The 14,930-nt window shown below is 29.3% G+C and overlaps 1 protein-coding gene across 1 annotated transcript; it reads left to right on the top strand.

The window, feature by feature from the left end:
- The first annotated feature begins 11,218 nt into the window (after nucleotides 1-11,218).
- Nucleotides 11,219-13,673, top strand: LOC101235736 (anaphase-promoting complex subunit 5). The gene has a single exon (XM_065789024.1). It carries the CDS (start codon nucleotides 11,329-11,331, stop codon nucleotides 13,543-13,545), a length of 2,217 nt encoding a protein of 738 aa, XP_065645096.1. The 5' UTR covers nucleotides 11,219-11,328; the 3' UTR covers nucleotides 13,546-13,673.
- Nucleotides 13,674-14,930: the final 1,257 nt, after the last annotated feature.

The raw sequence follows: 14,930 nt of genomic DNA, 5'->3' as shown, positions 1-14,930 counted from the left end.
TTAAACCTACTTTGCATATAAAAAAGTATACTAGAAATTAAGAAAAGATGGCCATCAAATTGATATTAAAATTTATCCCTCGCTAGATCTGCGATCAATTTCTAGGGTGCTTATTTTAGTTCAAGTTTCCAATTTTGTTGGAAAAGACGAACTTTTGAACACACCATATAATTGGTCCAAACTAATTTTAGAAGTTGTGGGTATTAAAAGTGCAGTGGTTATATTTGGTAGAGTTGGTTAGTATATACATATTGGTGTCTATTGTTTTAGAAGTAAAAAAAAAAGCTATTTATTATTGAAGCAGTTTATCAATTATCAAGACCAAGACTTAAAATTACCTTATTTATAGCTCAAATTAAACGCACAAAATTTTATTGCCAAGTGTATTCAAAATATATATATATATATTCAAATCCAGTGGGCACAGAACATTTGTTTGGACTCTTTGGATTTTTGAAGTCTATAAGATGTCGTATAAACGTCTTACGGACGTCTGTGCTCGCTGGAATAGATTACAAACTTAGTTTTACACAGATTGACATGATAAAATTTTTTATTGATGAAAGTTTGTCATCACACATCAATTAGTCTTCAAAAAAAAAAAGAGATAGTTAAACAATACAAATTTTATTTCCAAAGCTTCTCTCGATTAATCATTTTGCTCATCAAGCAGAGCTCGGAATTTTTTTTTTTTTTATAATTTTATTTAGGTGCCCCAAGAAATCCTTACGGTCATATTACGGAGCACCACGGATGAGCATTTAATTGGGAGTTCACGCCTCCTTCCTAACCCATGTTGCAAAACTAGAACAGAAGTGAGGTTTGAACTACGGATCCTTTGTTTCTGAGGTAAGTGCGCTACCACTGCACCACAGCTGCTCGGATTTTATTAAAAAATATTAAAAAAAAAAAACTTGCAACAGAAAAATTTTTGTCTTGAGTCTGAATCAGACTTATACTAGTCAAAAATAAGCTTAAAATGTTGGAAATAAAAAAGAACTGAACGTAATAGCTCCAGTGCAACATCTTAAATAATAACTACGCAATTTTAAATCTGACTGGAATATAAATATTTGTAAAAGAAAATATTTATATATTGTTGGTACCTACCTATGTAGTTATTACTTTGTCATTACAGAATAAAATATTTTTTTGTGCAGTAAACGAACATTTATGGATCATTTTTATTTCACTATAAATTTTCAATAAATTTAATAAAAAACAACTTACAAACGATTTTTGAAGTAAATTAAAGTAAATTTGTTTTTCTTGTTATTACTGGAAACAGTAACATCAAACCTGCCTTAAATGTGAACCTTGATAAACTCTGTTTAAAACTTCTCTCTAGTCCGATTTATGCTGACCTGTTAAATCATTAAATTGTGTTGTTTAAAAAAAAGTCTATGGTTGTGCATTAGTGCGATACCTTCTAAAAGGCTTTTGTTAAAACAAAATAATAAACATTAACTGAAATTTAGTTTTTTTAGATTTTGGTGATATTGTTTATATGGTTTGTTATTTCATCGATTGTTTCATTGGTTATGCAATAGGGTGGAGCGATTTTGAAAATTTTTGAAATTTGATTTGCCTGAGCACCAAATCAATATCTTTTGGTGAAAAAAGAACCTTACTCTTTTTTTTTTAGTTTAGATGAGTTCTTGAGGTTCCTCTTTGGATTCTAAATTTTTGATGGGTCCTAATATTGTTTAAATTTTTTTTTCTAAACTATATCAACTTGATACATAAAAGAAGCAAAATAATATGCTGATTTTAAAAATAATATTTGTTTTTATTAAAAAATTAAAATTAAAAAAGTAGAGTTGTTTTTTCATTAAAAACCCCCGTCCTCAACAAAACGGGGGTTTTACGGTATATTTTTGCAAGTATTTTTTTTACTAAAAAATTTTTTTAATAAAATTATTATTTATGAAACAAGCATTTTTTTCTGCTTTTTTTGAGTCCAAGGTTGATGTGGTTTAGAAAAAAAAAATTCAAAAATATTAGGACCTGTCAAGAATTTAAATTCCAAAAAGGACCCTCAAGATCTCATCAAAATCAAAAAATATTTTTTTACTTTTATCTTATAATTAATAGACATTGATTCGTGTCTCAGTAATATTGGTTTTTAAACTCTTTTTTTTTTGCTATGAAAATCGCTCCACCCTATTATGCAAGATTAAGAAGAATTTTTATTTGTTACGTAATAGATTGCAATCACCTTTGCCACCAGCCGACCGCAGCCCATTTTTTCAGTTGAAATTTCACTTATGCAGTCGAATATTTCTGCAGTCCAAGGTGGTCCAGTAACTGCAAATAATAACTTATCTAATTAAATAAAGCATTTTTGGCAAAGGTGGCATCTATACAAAAGCTCTAAAGTTTGTTTCAAAGAGAATAACAAAAATTGGCAACAAAATAAACCGATACGGGTTCAACTTGTTATTGATAATAAAAAATATTCTACTAACTGCTTTCATTGATTAAGATAACTCGCATTGATTTTGAAAATTATAAATAGGACACAAGAAATAGGACACAACAGTCTCTGTTATTTTAACAGTTATTTCAGTTATTTGTTGCAATAGTTTCAATTCGATGAGGGAGATATAGATTAGAGAGAAATGTATTGATTTCAAAAAAGTGAAAAGAGAAAAAAAGGTATTGGATATTAAAAACGCATTTAAAAAATCCAGTGCTTTAATTAACTATTGGCACTCCCTAGTCAAAGAAGATAAGATTTCCACACCAGCAGCACGGATTCCAAAGAAATCCAGACTGCTAAAAGTGTTTATTGGGTCAGAATATTTGGTTATGACAATCTCTGATGTTGAAGAGATTTAACTGTTATGATACAAGTGATGTGATAAAATTGATGAAGTGAAACATTAAAACTAATAAAGTGCAATTTTCTTGCACGTTAAATTGTTTTTCAAATATTCTTGCTTGTTTTGATAAAAATAAGCAAGAATATTTGAACGGACGTTTTACAGTAGGCACCGTGTATTTGTGGACATACATTTGCCTTTTTTACTTTTTCATACAGTTGGAACATGTGCCAAACTGTTGGAACATGTGCCAAACTGTTGGACTTTCATCTAAAAATTACTTTTGCTCAGTCTTTCTCTATTTAAATTGTGTTTCTTGCAAAACTCGAACCTTTTCTTACGTTTTCCGTTATTCAAATCATATTTTTTTTGCAGGTCGTTGAGCTAGACGTCTAAAATTAAGTTGAAAAACGCGCCTATTTGATCTTTCAGTTATGTAAACAGCATTTTCGTATTATTTGGTAATTCTTCCCTTTTTTTTCAAGTTTTCCAAGCTTTCATCATTTAAAATAATGAAAGCTTGGGACGTCTTACCAATCTATCTATGCTTTCATTAGGTTACTGCTTTGTCTTCGAGGGAAAAACGTCATTGAAGTCTCTATATCTACTAAGTCTTAATTGCACACGATTGTGGTAATTTTACAAGCTTTGAAATTTTTTTACATTATTTACTTTGCTGATCTGATACTATAGTTTGACCTTTTACAATTTTTTAGTTTTTTCCATAAAATGTGAGTAAACAAGCAGTATTATATTAAAAAGCAATTTAATGGTAAAATCAAACACGGGAAGAAATAGTAGCTATTTATTTTTAACTATTCACCCAAGGTTTGGTATAAAGCTAAATACTGATAAATTTTACATAATGCAATATAATCTTATTCAAAGATTGAGCAGCCGTGTAGTGGTTGGAGATCTGTCTTCAGAACTAGAGTTCGATAGTTCGAAGCTGGTTCTGGTCATATATGCACCATATATGGTAAGAAAGAAAGTGCAAACGTCCTGGTTAAATGGTATACTGTGGTGCTAAAAATCCTCTAAACAGTTTTACTGACGTATTATTGTATATTAATGTAGCTGAAGAGTGTCTTCAAGTTTTTCCTCGTCATGTGTTCTTCCAATAAGGTCTTACTATTAACTTAATGTAGTATTTAACTTGAAAGACGGCTTAAGGACTCTCTCATTCTCTAATACCGCTATGCCTTACCACCTCCATAATAAAAGCTCTTTTCTAGTGATTTCCAGGAAAAGAAAAAATCTCTACTTAGTAATAAAATATCAAGAGATGACATTGGAACACGTGTTTAAATTCCAGGATTTTCAGTGGCCATGCCTTTCTAATCAGGAACCGCAAAAGACAGAAGAAATTTGTAAAGGGTATTTTTTTAACACCATTCTGATTTCTGATAGCAAGAGACACAAAGACGAACTGGAAGATAGATACCAAGTGACGTAGAAGAGTTTTGGTGATATCCTTCTTTATCTCAGCTGTAGACAAAAAAAATTTGTAGCAATACATATGTAAATAGTAGAAATTCCTTTTTTACTATTGTAATGGCTTATAACCTTAATGAATCACTAGGTCCAAGCCTTTTATCCTGTCCATGCTTTCGGAAAACTTGGCTTCTAACTTTACTACAGTCTGTGTTTTCCTGATCAAAGTTGATCTTGAGATCTTTAGTTCCTCGAGGTTAATACCACCAGGTTTATAAAAAGAGTTGTGTTCATCCATAATCATCTGAAGACTAGCTTGTACTTCCCCTGAAATCTTCCTAGTTTTTACAGGGGGTATAGAATTGTTGTATACAAGAACACTTTAAATTCTCTGTTTTCTAGTCCGTCCACCTACATCTTTTTTTTCCTGCAGGGTTCTCAGCTTTTTATTTTGTGTATGCACTTTCTCTTTCATGATCCTTATTTTCACTTGCTTTTTAATAAAATTTTTCTGTGTTATCATTTTCCAAATTTTGACCATATTCCCATTAAGGCAGTGCGGCAGAAAATAGATATCCTCTAAACCTAATGCTAAGCTTATGAATAAGTAAATTTTCCAGAGGAAATCAGCAACTTTCTTACTATACTAATACTATTAGTAATTAATTTTACTGAGACCAGTTAAAGTTTTTTTTTTTTTTTAATTCATTTATTTAGCCATACAAATATTTACAAGTTCCGTGTTATATAATATATAAAAAGATGGCAAAAAAGTGCAAAATAGTTTAATAGAGTCTTTCAAAGCTATTTTTAATAAAAGTTAAGGAAGCAATTCAATCACTACAACATGAAGATTAAATTACGGCCATACAATGATATATATATTCAAATTTCAAAGTTATTCATTAAAATAAAATTTTAAAAAATCATTCAAGAAAATAAAAACCAAAAAAAAAAACATGAAAAAAGAAACATAAAAGTTAATATATATATACATATATATATATATATATATATATATATATATATATATATATATATATATATATATATATATATATATATATATATATATATATATATATATATATATATAAGTTCATAATCAAAAACATTTACCCAAAAAAAAAAAATTAAAAAAAATTATTACCAAAAATAATAAAAACAAAATGAAGACTAATTTTTTTTTCTCTCTCATTTAAGGAAAAGAATAAATTTAAATTATCGTTATCAAAATCTATAAATGCTATAAATCTTTATAATTACTTTTTATAATATAATTGACTTTAATGTATGTAATCAAAGACTTGAAACCTTTCCAGATAAATAAAGTATTCATTAGTAGATAATTTTCAAATATAATATTTTTATAATTAGTTTAGAAATATTTCTCTGTTTGTTTATTATTTAAAAGTAATAGTTTTTGTTTTTGTTTCAAGAGTTGTAAGTGTTTTAATATCATTACTAATTATCTTACTACATTAGGTCCTCTAATAGCTATTGAGAACTTGGCAGACTCGTATATAGTTTTGGGTTGAACAAAGTTGTTACTTGATTATTTAGTCACGAACTTTGTTGAATTTTATTAAATAATGGTTTGAAGATATTTGGTATTATAGTATTATTAGTTTTATACACAAAAATTAGAAAATGATATATATTTATTTGGTACAAATTTAATATTTCTAGATTGTTAAACAATGGTCTTGTATGTAAGAGGCGATTTGCATTTGATAATAATCTAATTGCATGTTTTTGTTTGCTAAATAGCTTTTTGTCTTTGTTTTATTAGCGTTGTACCAAGCAGTGTTTGCGTAATTAAGATAGAAATGAATAAATGAGGAATATATGTATTTTAAACATGATTGATCTAAGTATGGTTTTGCTTTATAGAATAATCTGATATTTTTAGAAATTTTATTTTCAATCACGTTTGTGTGGTCTTTCCAATTTATGCTTTCATCTAGAATTACACCTAAAAATTTCATTGAACATTTTCTTTTTACGCTGTATTCTCCAATAATAAGTTTTAGAAGTGCAAAAGAGATTTTATCTTTTTTATGGTGGCGAATAAAAATAATATACTTAGTTTTAATTAAATTAATTGAAAGTTTATTCATATTTAAACATTCGGTTAGTTTTAGAAATTCAATGTTGACCGTTTTAAATAATGTTGTTATACCACTATGAGAATAAAATAAATTTGTGTCATGAGCAAATAAGATAAAATCTAGAATATTAGAGGCTTTGCTTAAAACGTTAGTATAAATTAAAAATAAACAGTATTTACTATTACACAATAATTAACAAACCATTTATAGTAGAATACATGCTCAATTAATTATTACAGTGTGTCTTATATCTCAGTGTTTGTGTGGAGATATGAGGCAGTTATCAAACACCTTGATTGGATGCTGAAGGAAAAGTACTTTTAACATAAAAAAAGAAATACTATGTATATTTACAGCTCCTTTAAATCAAACAATCAGGTGCTTTCTTTAGTTGCTGTAAAGTCAAAACCACCACACTATTCGGGCACATTAAATTTAATTGCTTTTTACAAAATCGCAAAATAATTTTTTAATTTTAAAAAAATTCTAATTTCTTGATTTGTAAATTTATGAAATTTTTTTTACATAGGGATTGCATAAATTTTTACCTTAGAGTTGACATGGAGAGCTGAAATTTTCACTAAAAGTTCCTTATATATAATGAGAATGAGAAATAAATTTCAAAAAAATTTTCGAGTCGAGTCAAATTAGTTTTAATGGTTGACCAACATGATAACTAAAAAACTTATTTGTTAAATACTGTTGAACTTTCTCTTGTTTTGTGGTGTCACTTAGCTGTATTAAATGTGAGGAAATTTGTTTTTTTATAAATAAAATTTTGGTTGTTTTATTAGTTATATGAATAACAGCACACAGCCTATTAATCATGGATATAACTAACTGTATGAAAAAGAAAAGACGGTAATTTTTTATTTAAGTTAATTCTATTAACAGAAAAACTGCTGCTGATTTAAACAAAAACCTATTAACATTTTTTTCTCATGAGTTCATTACGCAAAATCATGTTATTAGAATTGTGGACAAAATTACTTAGAAATTACATGTGCCAACAACGTGCAATATTGTTAATTAAACATTTTAATTACAATCAAAACCTAAAAATACTCGACTTAAATACACCTGAAGAACCCATTGACCTAATACTGCAATACAAAACTGCTTGTCATTTATAATGGGTTGGATTTCATATTTAACAAGTACAGCTTTTCTCATTAAACCCACTATACAATTTAAGGAAAAATTGCCTGTTAAAAATCAAAAAAAGGTTATCTTGAATTGTAATAAATAAATAAAAATGAACCTGATGAGTAGTAAACCTTATGAGTATGGTACCATGCAACTTAACTCAATCCCGTTTTAATTTGACGCACTTTCCTTTTAATCCTGACTATCTATAGTATAAGAATAGCCGAGTATGCCGCGTAAGCAACACGTGCCATGCCCCTTTTGGTGCAGGCAAGGGGACTGAAGTAGACAGATACTAAATTATTGGCTCAAACTATGGGTGTCTTTGACGCGAAGGGGTTGTTCTTTTGTCCGTCCACGTTACGACTGTCAATATTCACTAGAGGCCGCCTGCCTCCATTTCCCGATTGCAATCACGAGAAGGGTACTAACAAGCTTGCCTACGTCCATACCACTGAAGGAGTCTTTCAAGGATTTTTCCTTTTACCAGAGGATCATCGTTTTAGCTTCATCAGTTTTAGCTTTGAAAATAACTTGCGAGAACCCTTGGATACTGAGCAGCTTTGTCATTTAATTCAACAAACTCAATTTAAAATCAAGATTTTGAAAACTGTTAATTTAAAATTCTCATTAAGAAAAGTAAAAAAAAAAATTAAGAAAAGATATTTTTTAATATTAATAACTATTATTTAATAGAACAGTTTTTCAAACTGGTCTAATAAATAATAATTAATCATTGAGACAACCACCAGCAAGGCAAAGTAGAGCTCTTAAAATTTTATTAAAGATTTCAATCTATTAAAGATGTTGTTTTGATTATTTCAAACTTTCATTCAATAAAACAGAGAACGCATGTATACTGTATAAATAATCTTTATTTTTAATGCTGGATTATTTTAGATTGAAATCTAAGCCAACTTCAAGCCAATTTTAATCGAACTTTGATTGCTGAAAACATATATTGTGACCCCGTAACTTAAAAAATAAAAACTGCATTACCTGGTCATCCTTTCCCTCCTATTGGTTTCTAATAAATAATAGTAGGAATCCACAATGGATTCCTACTATTATTTATTAGAAACCAATAGGAGGGAAACGTATCCAGTGTTGTTTCATTCTGTCACGTCTATTGGTGAATAAAGTAAACTAATTAATTTTTAGATAGATATGATTGGTGAATAAAGTAAACTATTAATTTTTAGATAGATATGATTTATCATCCAAAATAAGTATGAACAATCACAGACATCAGAATCAAAACACCCACGTATCCAGTGTTGTTTCATTCTGTCACGTCTATTGGTGAATAAAGTAAACTAATGCATACTTATGCTTTGACTGCTGCTCTTGCAATGCTAATTTATTCTGTTTTTCCTGCTGATAGCAGTTTTTGCAATTTTGAACATCTTTAAACTGTAGTTGTTTATGGATAAGGAGTTAAAAAAGTATTGCATCCTGAAATTACAGTACTGTTTACTTGTGCCATTGAAGAAACAAAAGTATATAACCATATTGTCAATCTTGCTTAGTGTCCACCTGCAAGTGAGATTCACTTCAAAACTTTGGATCAAAGTCTTTCAAACAGAATCAGGTAGATTAAATGAACACAACTAATAATTATTGCAAATAACATATATAAGTAAACCAAAATTCAAAATCAATATATTCTATTAAACAAACAAACAAGATATAAGTGTGTAATGATAAATCCATAATATATTTTTTTCTTTTGAAGAAGTACATCACTGACCAATGAAACCATTAGCCTTCAATGATACAGATATATCAGAGGATGACATAGAGGAATATTCATGAAAACAAGCAGAATATGTCAGTGACCAAAATATAGTGCCACAGTAAAGTGGCAGCAACAGCAAAATTCCAACAACTATCTTCAAAGTCTAAATTTTTCAGAAGCCGCTGAGATTATCAATATATTGGTTAATCGTTCAAAACATATGTCAAAAATCATTCCATAGGGTCCAAATAAAATGTCTATTTTCTTGTAAAAAATAAAGAAAATATTCACAGACGTCCAAATGGTTTGCAAAGCTGCTTTGTTGATGGCTGTGGGAGATGGGCAGGAGCAAGTGGAGCTCATACAGTTTCTTTTTGTCTATCTACAGGTCACTTAAAAAATTTCATAAAAAAGACTGAAAAAATTTCAAAGCTGTAACAAAAAGTTTACTTACATCAATTAAGAGCCACAGTCATTGCCATCTGAAGTCATACAGTTTCATTGACAATATACATGCTTAAGAGCCAGCAGTAATTTCAAACGACGCATCAGTTGGATAAAAGAAGACACGTTTCGAAATTCAGAATTTGTCTGCTTTGTTGAATACATTGGAAAACATCCTGGACCATGTCTATATGCAAACAGCAACAATGCGCAATCAACTTACGTATAAAAATCCAAATCAGCCATGAATGCTGTTGCCTAACAAACCAAAAGTCCAACAACCTAGAGAGATCTACCAGGATCTACTTCTAAACCATGAAGAAACGATGCTCCAAGGTATTCCAAACAGATACGCAACAAAAAATATTACAATAAGTTGAAAAACATGATTCTTATTCTTCATGATCACCCCTTTGTAAAGAGTTTAAAGCAGATAAAAAATAAAATTCCAAATGTAATTATTTAGATGAAACAATACAGCAAATGAAAGCTATGTGTTCAAGTGGTTGTCCATCAATCATTGGGGTTTATCGAATCTTTAATCTTGGAGAAGTGTATGTCGCTATTACAGTATTTAGGATGCAGGTTATAGTCTGCTAAGATCTTTAATGGAATCCAATCTTCATTTAGGCCATTGTTCCTGCATGGTGATGCATTTGACGGTACATTTGCTCATTTCTTCACACATATACGGAATTAATTCAAGGAAGTGTCATGTAAAACTGAAAATTTTGTTTATGGAACTGATCAGGAAAAAGCTACAATGTTATCAATAAAATTTGCTTTTCCAGAATCCAGTCAGGTCTTGTATCCACCATATAAAACAAAATCTGGAGTCATACCTGACAGACAAAGTAGGTCTACTAAACAAGATGGTAACATCTACTGACGTTAAACTTAAAGTGACTATGCGCACGGGTTATAAGAAACCAGGTCAAAGGAAAAGGCCAAAAGCCGAACGATTAATGACCATGAAAAATAATGACTATGAAAATAACACTGCTTGGCAAATAAATAGAAATGAGCTGGTTGACTTATTTTTATATAACTTTATGACTTGTAAATAATCAGAAATTGAGATAAGTAGCAGATAAGCAGCACACCCAACGATTGCAGATAAGTAGTACACCAAACAGGGTTCGTTTCTTAATAAATGATCAGAAAAACATTTTTTAAACAACTGTTTTTTAATATGCGACATGCCCTTAATTTTGGGTTTCTTGAGTTGAACGTGAGTAGACGAGCCCTGTTGCAGATACCTTCATTACTTCATTTCTTATCGATATAAGTCAACTTGTAGAGTTAGTTTCAATTAATTATTTCAATACCTTAAGCTTAATTAAGTTAATTCGTACGTTATTTCGGTTTATTTCGGGTTAATTAATTAACAATCATATCAAATATTGTCTTCTCGGTCAATTATTTGAATAGATTAAGTTTATTACAGCATAGTCATGAGAATATATATTTCTTGTTTCTATGATTACAGTTAATTCATAGGTTATTTCGGTTAATTTTTATTTTTTCCGGGTTATTTTGTCTTTAGGACGAGTTTAAAAAATCCGAGTTTAAATTATCGGTTTTAAAGTTTTTAAAATTAATATTTTTATATATTGCAAGACAGATTGAAATGTTTGAAATTCTTCCTTACCATATTCCTTGTTCAATATACATTCGATTAATTGTTTCTCAAACCAGTGGAAAAAGCTGGGAAAGTCCTGAAGTATCTCCTGAACATCAAAGGAAATTACTACTTCAAGCACTCAAGCTTGTAAGAAGCACTCAGTTATCATGGATTCAATTTCAACAAGAAATTCGAAAAGTTATGAATGGCGATTTATTAGCAATGTTTCTTAAGGAGGTGCACGACTTGCAAGATATCGACTGTTTATGTGAAACTGTTAAATCACTAGAGAACTTATTTTCAACTGACTCAATTATGAGATCTAGCATTTTAGGTTTATTTCTTCGCAAAAATATTTTAGTTCTTAAAAAGATGTCTTTTCAAAAAATTAGTTTGTTTTTCAAATCACTAGAGAATTATTTGAGCATTGATAAGTTACATAGAGATATATGTTATCAAAGTAGCTCTCAGTTGCATACTAAAGCATGTTATGCTGATAGTGAAAATACAGATTTTTTAAAACATTTTTCAAGTAATTTTTTTGATAATGACAAGATAGCATTTGATGACAGCTTTCTTATCAGTAAAAATAAGGTTGAAAGATTCATATCTCAGCAAACACATTTTTTGTTAAGTAATGAAATAAAAGCACTTACCCCTGAAAAACTGAAAGATAGTTGCACTAAGATACAAAAAATATACCCAGATATATCTGATATACATTTCCTTAATTTTCTGAACTACCTTAGATTATCAGAAACTGAGTGTGCTACTAAGTTTCTTCAACTTTATTTTGATTTCAAAGTATTTGAAGATGAAAGAAAAGAAAACTCCGAGATTGAAAAGCATCAAATGAAATTTAAAAGATTTCGTTATTGTGCTTTAACCTTAGGAATTATGCATTGTTACCATGGTAATTACAATGAGTCATTAATTTCATTGGAAGAAGCAGTAAGAATGGCTCAAGAAACTAATGATGAAAAATGTTTGCAACATGCGCTATTTTGGTTAAAAGTGGTTGAAGAAGAAACAAATCCTGGGAAATCAAAGTTTTCTGATATTAAGGATTGTTTTATTGAAAATAAAGATGAAGGTGATGCGTTTGAACTTAAACTTATAAAAAAGTTAGGTGTATTACATTGTTATAAAGAAAAAGTTTATGAAGGTAAAATTTCTCCAAGTATTTTAATATCAAAGGTTTCTCAAATATTGTGCACAATGCCTTCAATGATGGATGTTGCAGGATTGGCTCTTTCTGCATTTATATGTTTTTTTGGGTTTAATTTGGTTGCATCTTCATTATGTCAGTTTTCTTTACTCTTATCTAAAACAAATATATATAGTCAGTCTGATGAAAATTTAGTTTTATCTTTATGCCAATTAGCAAATCATCATTTTATACAAGGCTTTTACTCAGAAGCTAAATGCATTATACATTTTGCCTCAACTCAAATCACTTTATATAATCGAAATCAAAAGACAATCGAATTTTGTACATTGCAAATTGATTTTCAACAGTGTATTTATGAAAGAAAAATGGATTCCATTAAAGAAATAATTAAAAAACTTTCTTTTATTGATTGCTTTGAAAGTCAATACATGATAGCTGTTGTTAATATTCTAAATGGAAGCTTTATGAAAGCATTTGAAGAAATAAATGATTTGCTATCAAAGTTTTCTTTGAAAAGTAAACTGCCATTACTTAAAGGAAAAGTTAACTTGTTATTGGTTGAGTTATTAATGGCATCAAGCTCATCAATCGCTCTTACAAAGTTATGTCAGCTGATAACATTTTCAGATAAATATTATCTGACTGGACTTAAAATTGATGCTCAAATCTGTCTCGCTCATTGGTATATTACCACGAAACTGTATAAAAAAGCCAAGGTATCTCTAGAACAAATGAGTTTGCAGATTTTATCTAATGGAACATGTTTTCAAAAGGGAGCTTTTATATTTTTACAAGCTCAGTGTAAACTACTCGAGCATTTCAGTACTGTAATTGAAAGTAAATCTCAGTTACTTGATATTGTCTCTATGCTTGATAAAAGCTTGACTTATTTTACAAGAGCAAACATAGTTGCAAAAAAGCGAGATGTTTTATACACATTATCTATTGTTTATCATCATCTAGGATATATCCAAGATCGTAACTATACTGCAAAACTTTATCGAGCACTAAATGAAAAAATCAAAGGATTTACAGATATGATTTGTTTTTAAAACTTAAGCTTTATCTTACTAAATTATGAATTAAAAATTTTTTCAAATTAATTTGTAGTTGTTGAATTTATTTTAGTTTTTACAAAAATAATTTATTAGAATTTAATAGAATAGTTGCGTATAGTAAATTCAAGTTTGCTGTCAAACCTGTAACCAGCATCATAATAATACAATATCATAATAATACATAGTTTTAAATGCGTGTTTAGATAACATATCTGATGTCACACTAAAATAGCCCGCTGCTGGGGACTTACATCAACTATCTTATAGCCTACATCAACTGAGAGTTTGGCCTGGGCCAGCAGTCATTCCCTTCATTATTCTTGGTGGTTTTTTTTAAATGTTATAGATGATATATCCATAGAATGTTATCTCAACTCAAGTTTATATATATATATATATATATATATATATATATATATATATATATATATATATATATATATATATATATAAAAACTTAGATTAAACAGAATGCCAAAGCCTCTCAGGTCACAAAATCTTGTATTTCATCTCAAAAATTAGGCTCTAGAGACTTCTGGAGAATCTTTAACAGTGTCTATAATAAGGGCTAATCTAGTATTCTAACTCACTTACATGGTTCAGATTTTATTACCTCACCTAAAGACAAAACTGAGTTGTTTAATAGGTACTTTTCATCAATCTCATCTTTAGATTCTACTATCATATTCTACCTAAAATTGCCAACAAACAGGCTTACCCATTGCTTGACATTCATATCACTCCAACTTTTGTATCTAATGTGATTTCCTGGTTTTCTAGACTCTTCTGTGGCTAATGGTTTGGACAGCATACCTGTCATACCATAGTCTTGCAGAAGCATTCTCCAGAGCTGTCATTTAAACTTTAAAAACTATTTAACAAATGCAAATCAGAGTCTTGTTTTCCAGCCTGCTTGAATGCGGCATTTGTTATCCCTATTTTCACAAATTCTGGAGAACAATCTGATCTGTCTAACTACAATTCCATTAGTCTTCTTCCTTTCATATGCAAGGTTTTTGAGTCTTTAATTAACAAACACTTAATCTCTAATCTTGAATCTAATAACTTACTTTTTGATCATCAATATGGATTTCAATCATCTTGTTCTACAGCTGATTTGTTAACATTAAATGTGGAGAGGTTAAAGCTATTGCTCTCAACATTTCTAAAGCCTTTGGTAAAGTTTGACATTCTAGTCTTCTCCATAAGCTTTCTTCTTACAGTGTATCTGGTAGGATCTTTAAGACTATTGAACCTTCCTTACCAATCGTAGTATAAAAGTTGTCCTAGTTTTCTTCATCTCCTGTAATTTCGGGGGTTCCTCAAGGTTTTAATCTTGGCTCTTTACTTTTTTTTAATTTACATTAATAATCTCCCAA

The sequence above is a fragment of the Hydra vulgaris genome, chromosome 01, assembly GCF_038396675.1.
Source record: "Hydra vulgaris chromosome 01, alternate assembly HydraT2T_AEP".
In the NCBI taxonomy this organism is placed as follows: domain Eukaryota; kingdom Metazoa; phylum Cnidaria; class Hydrozoa; order Anthoathecata; family Hydridae; genus Hydra; species Hydra vulgaris.
This window is presented reverse-complemented; position numbering and strand designations above follow the sequence as displayed.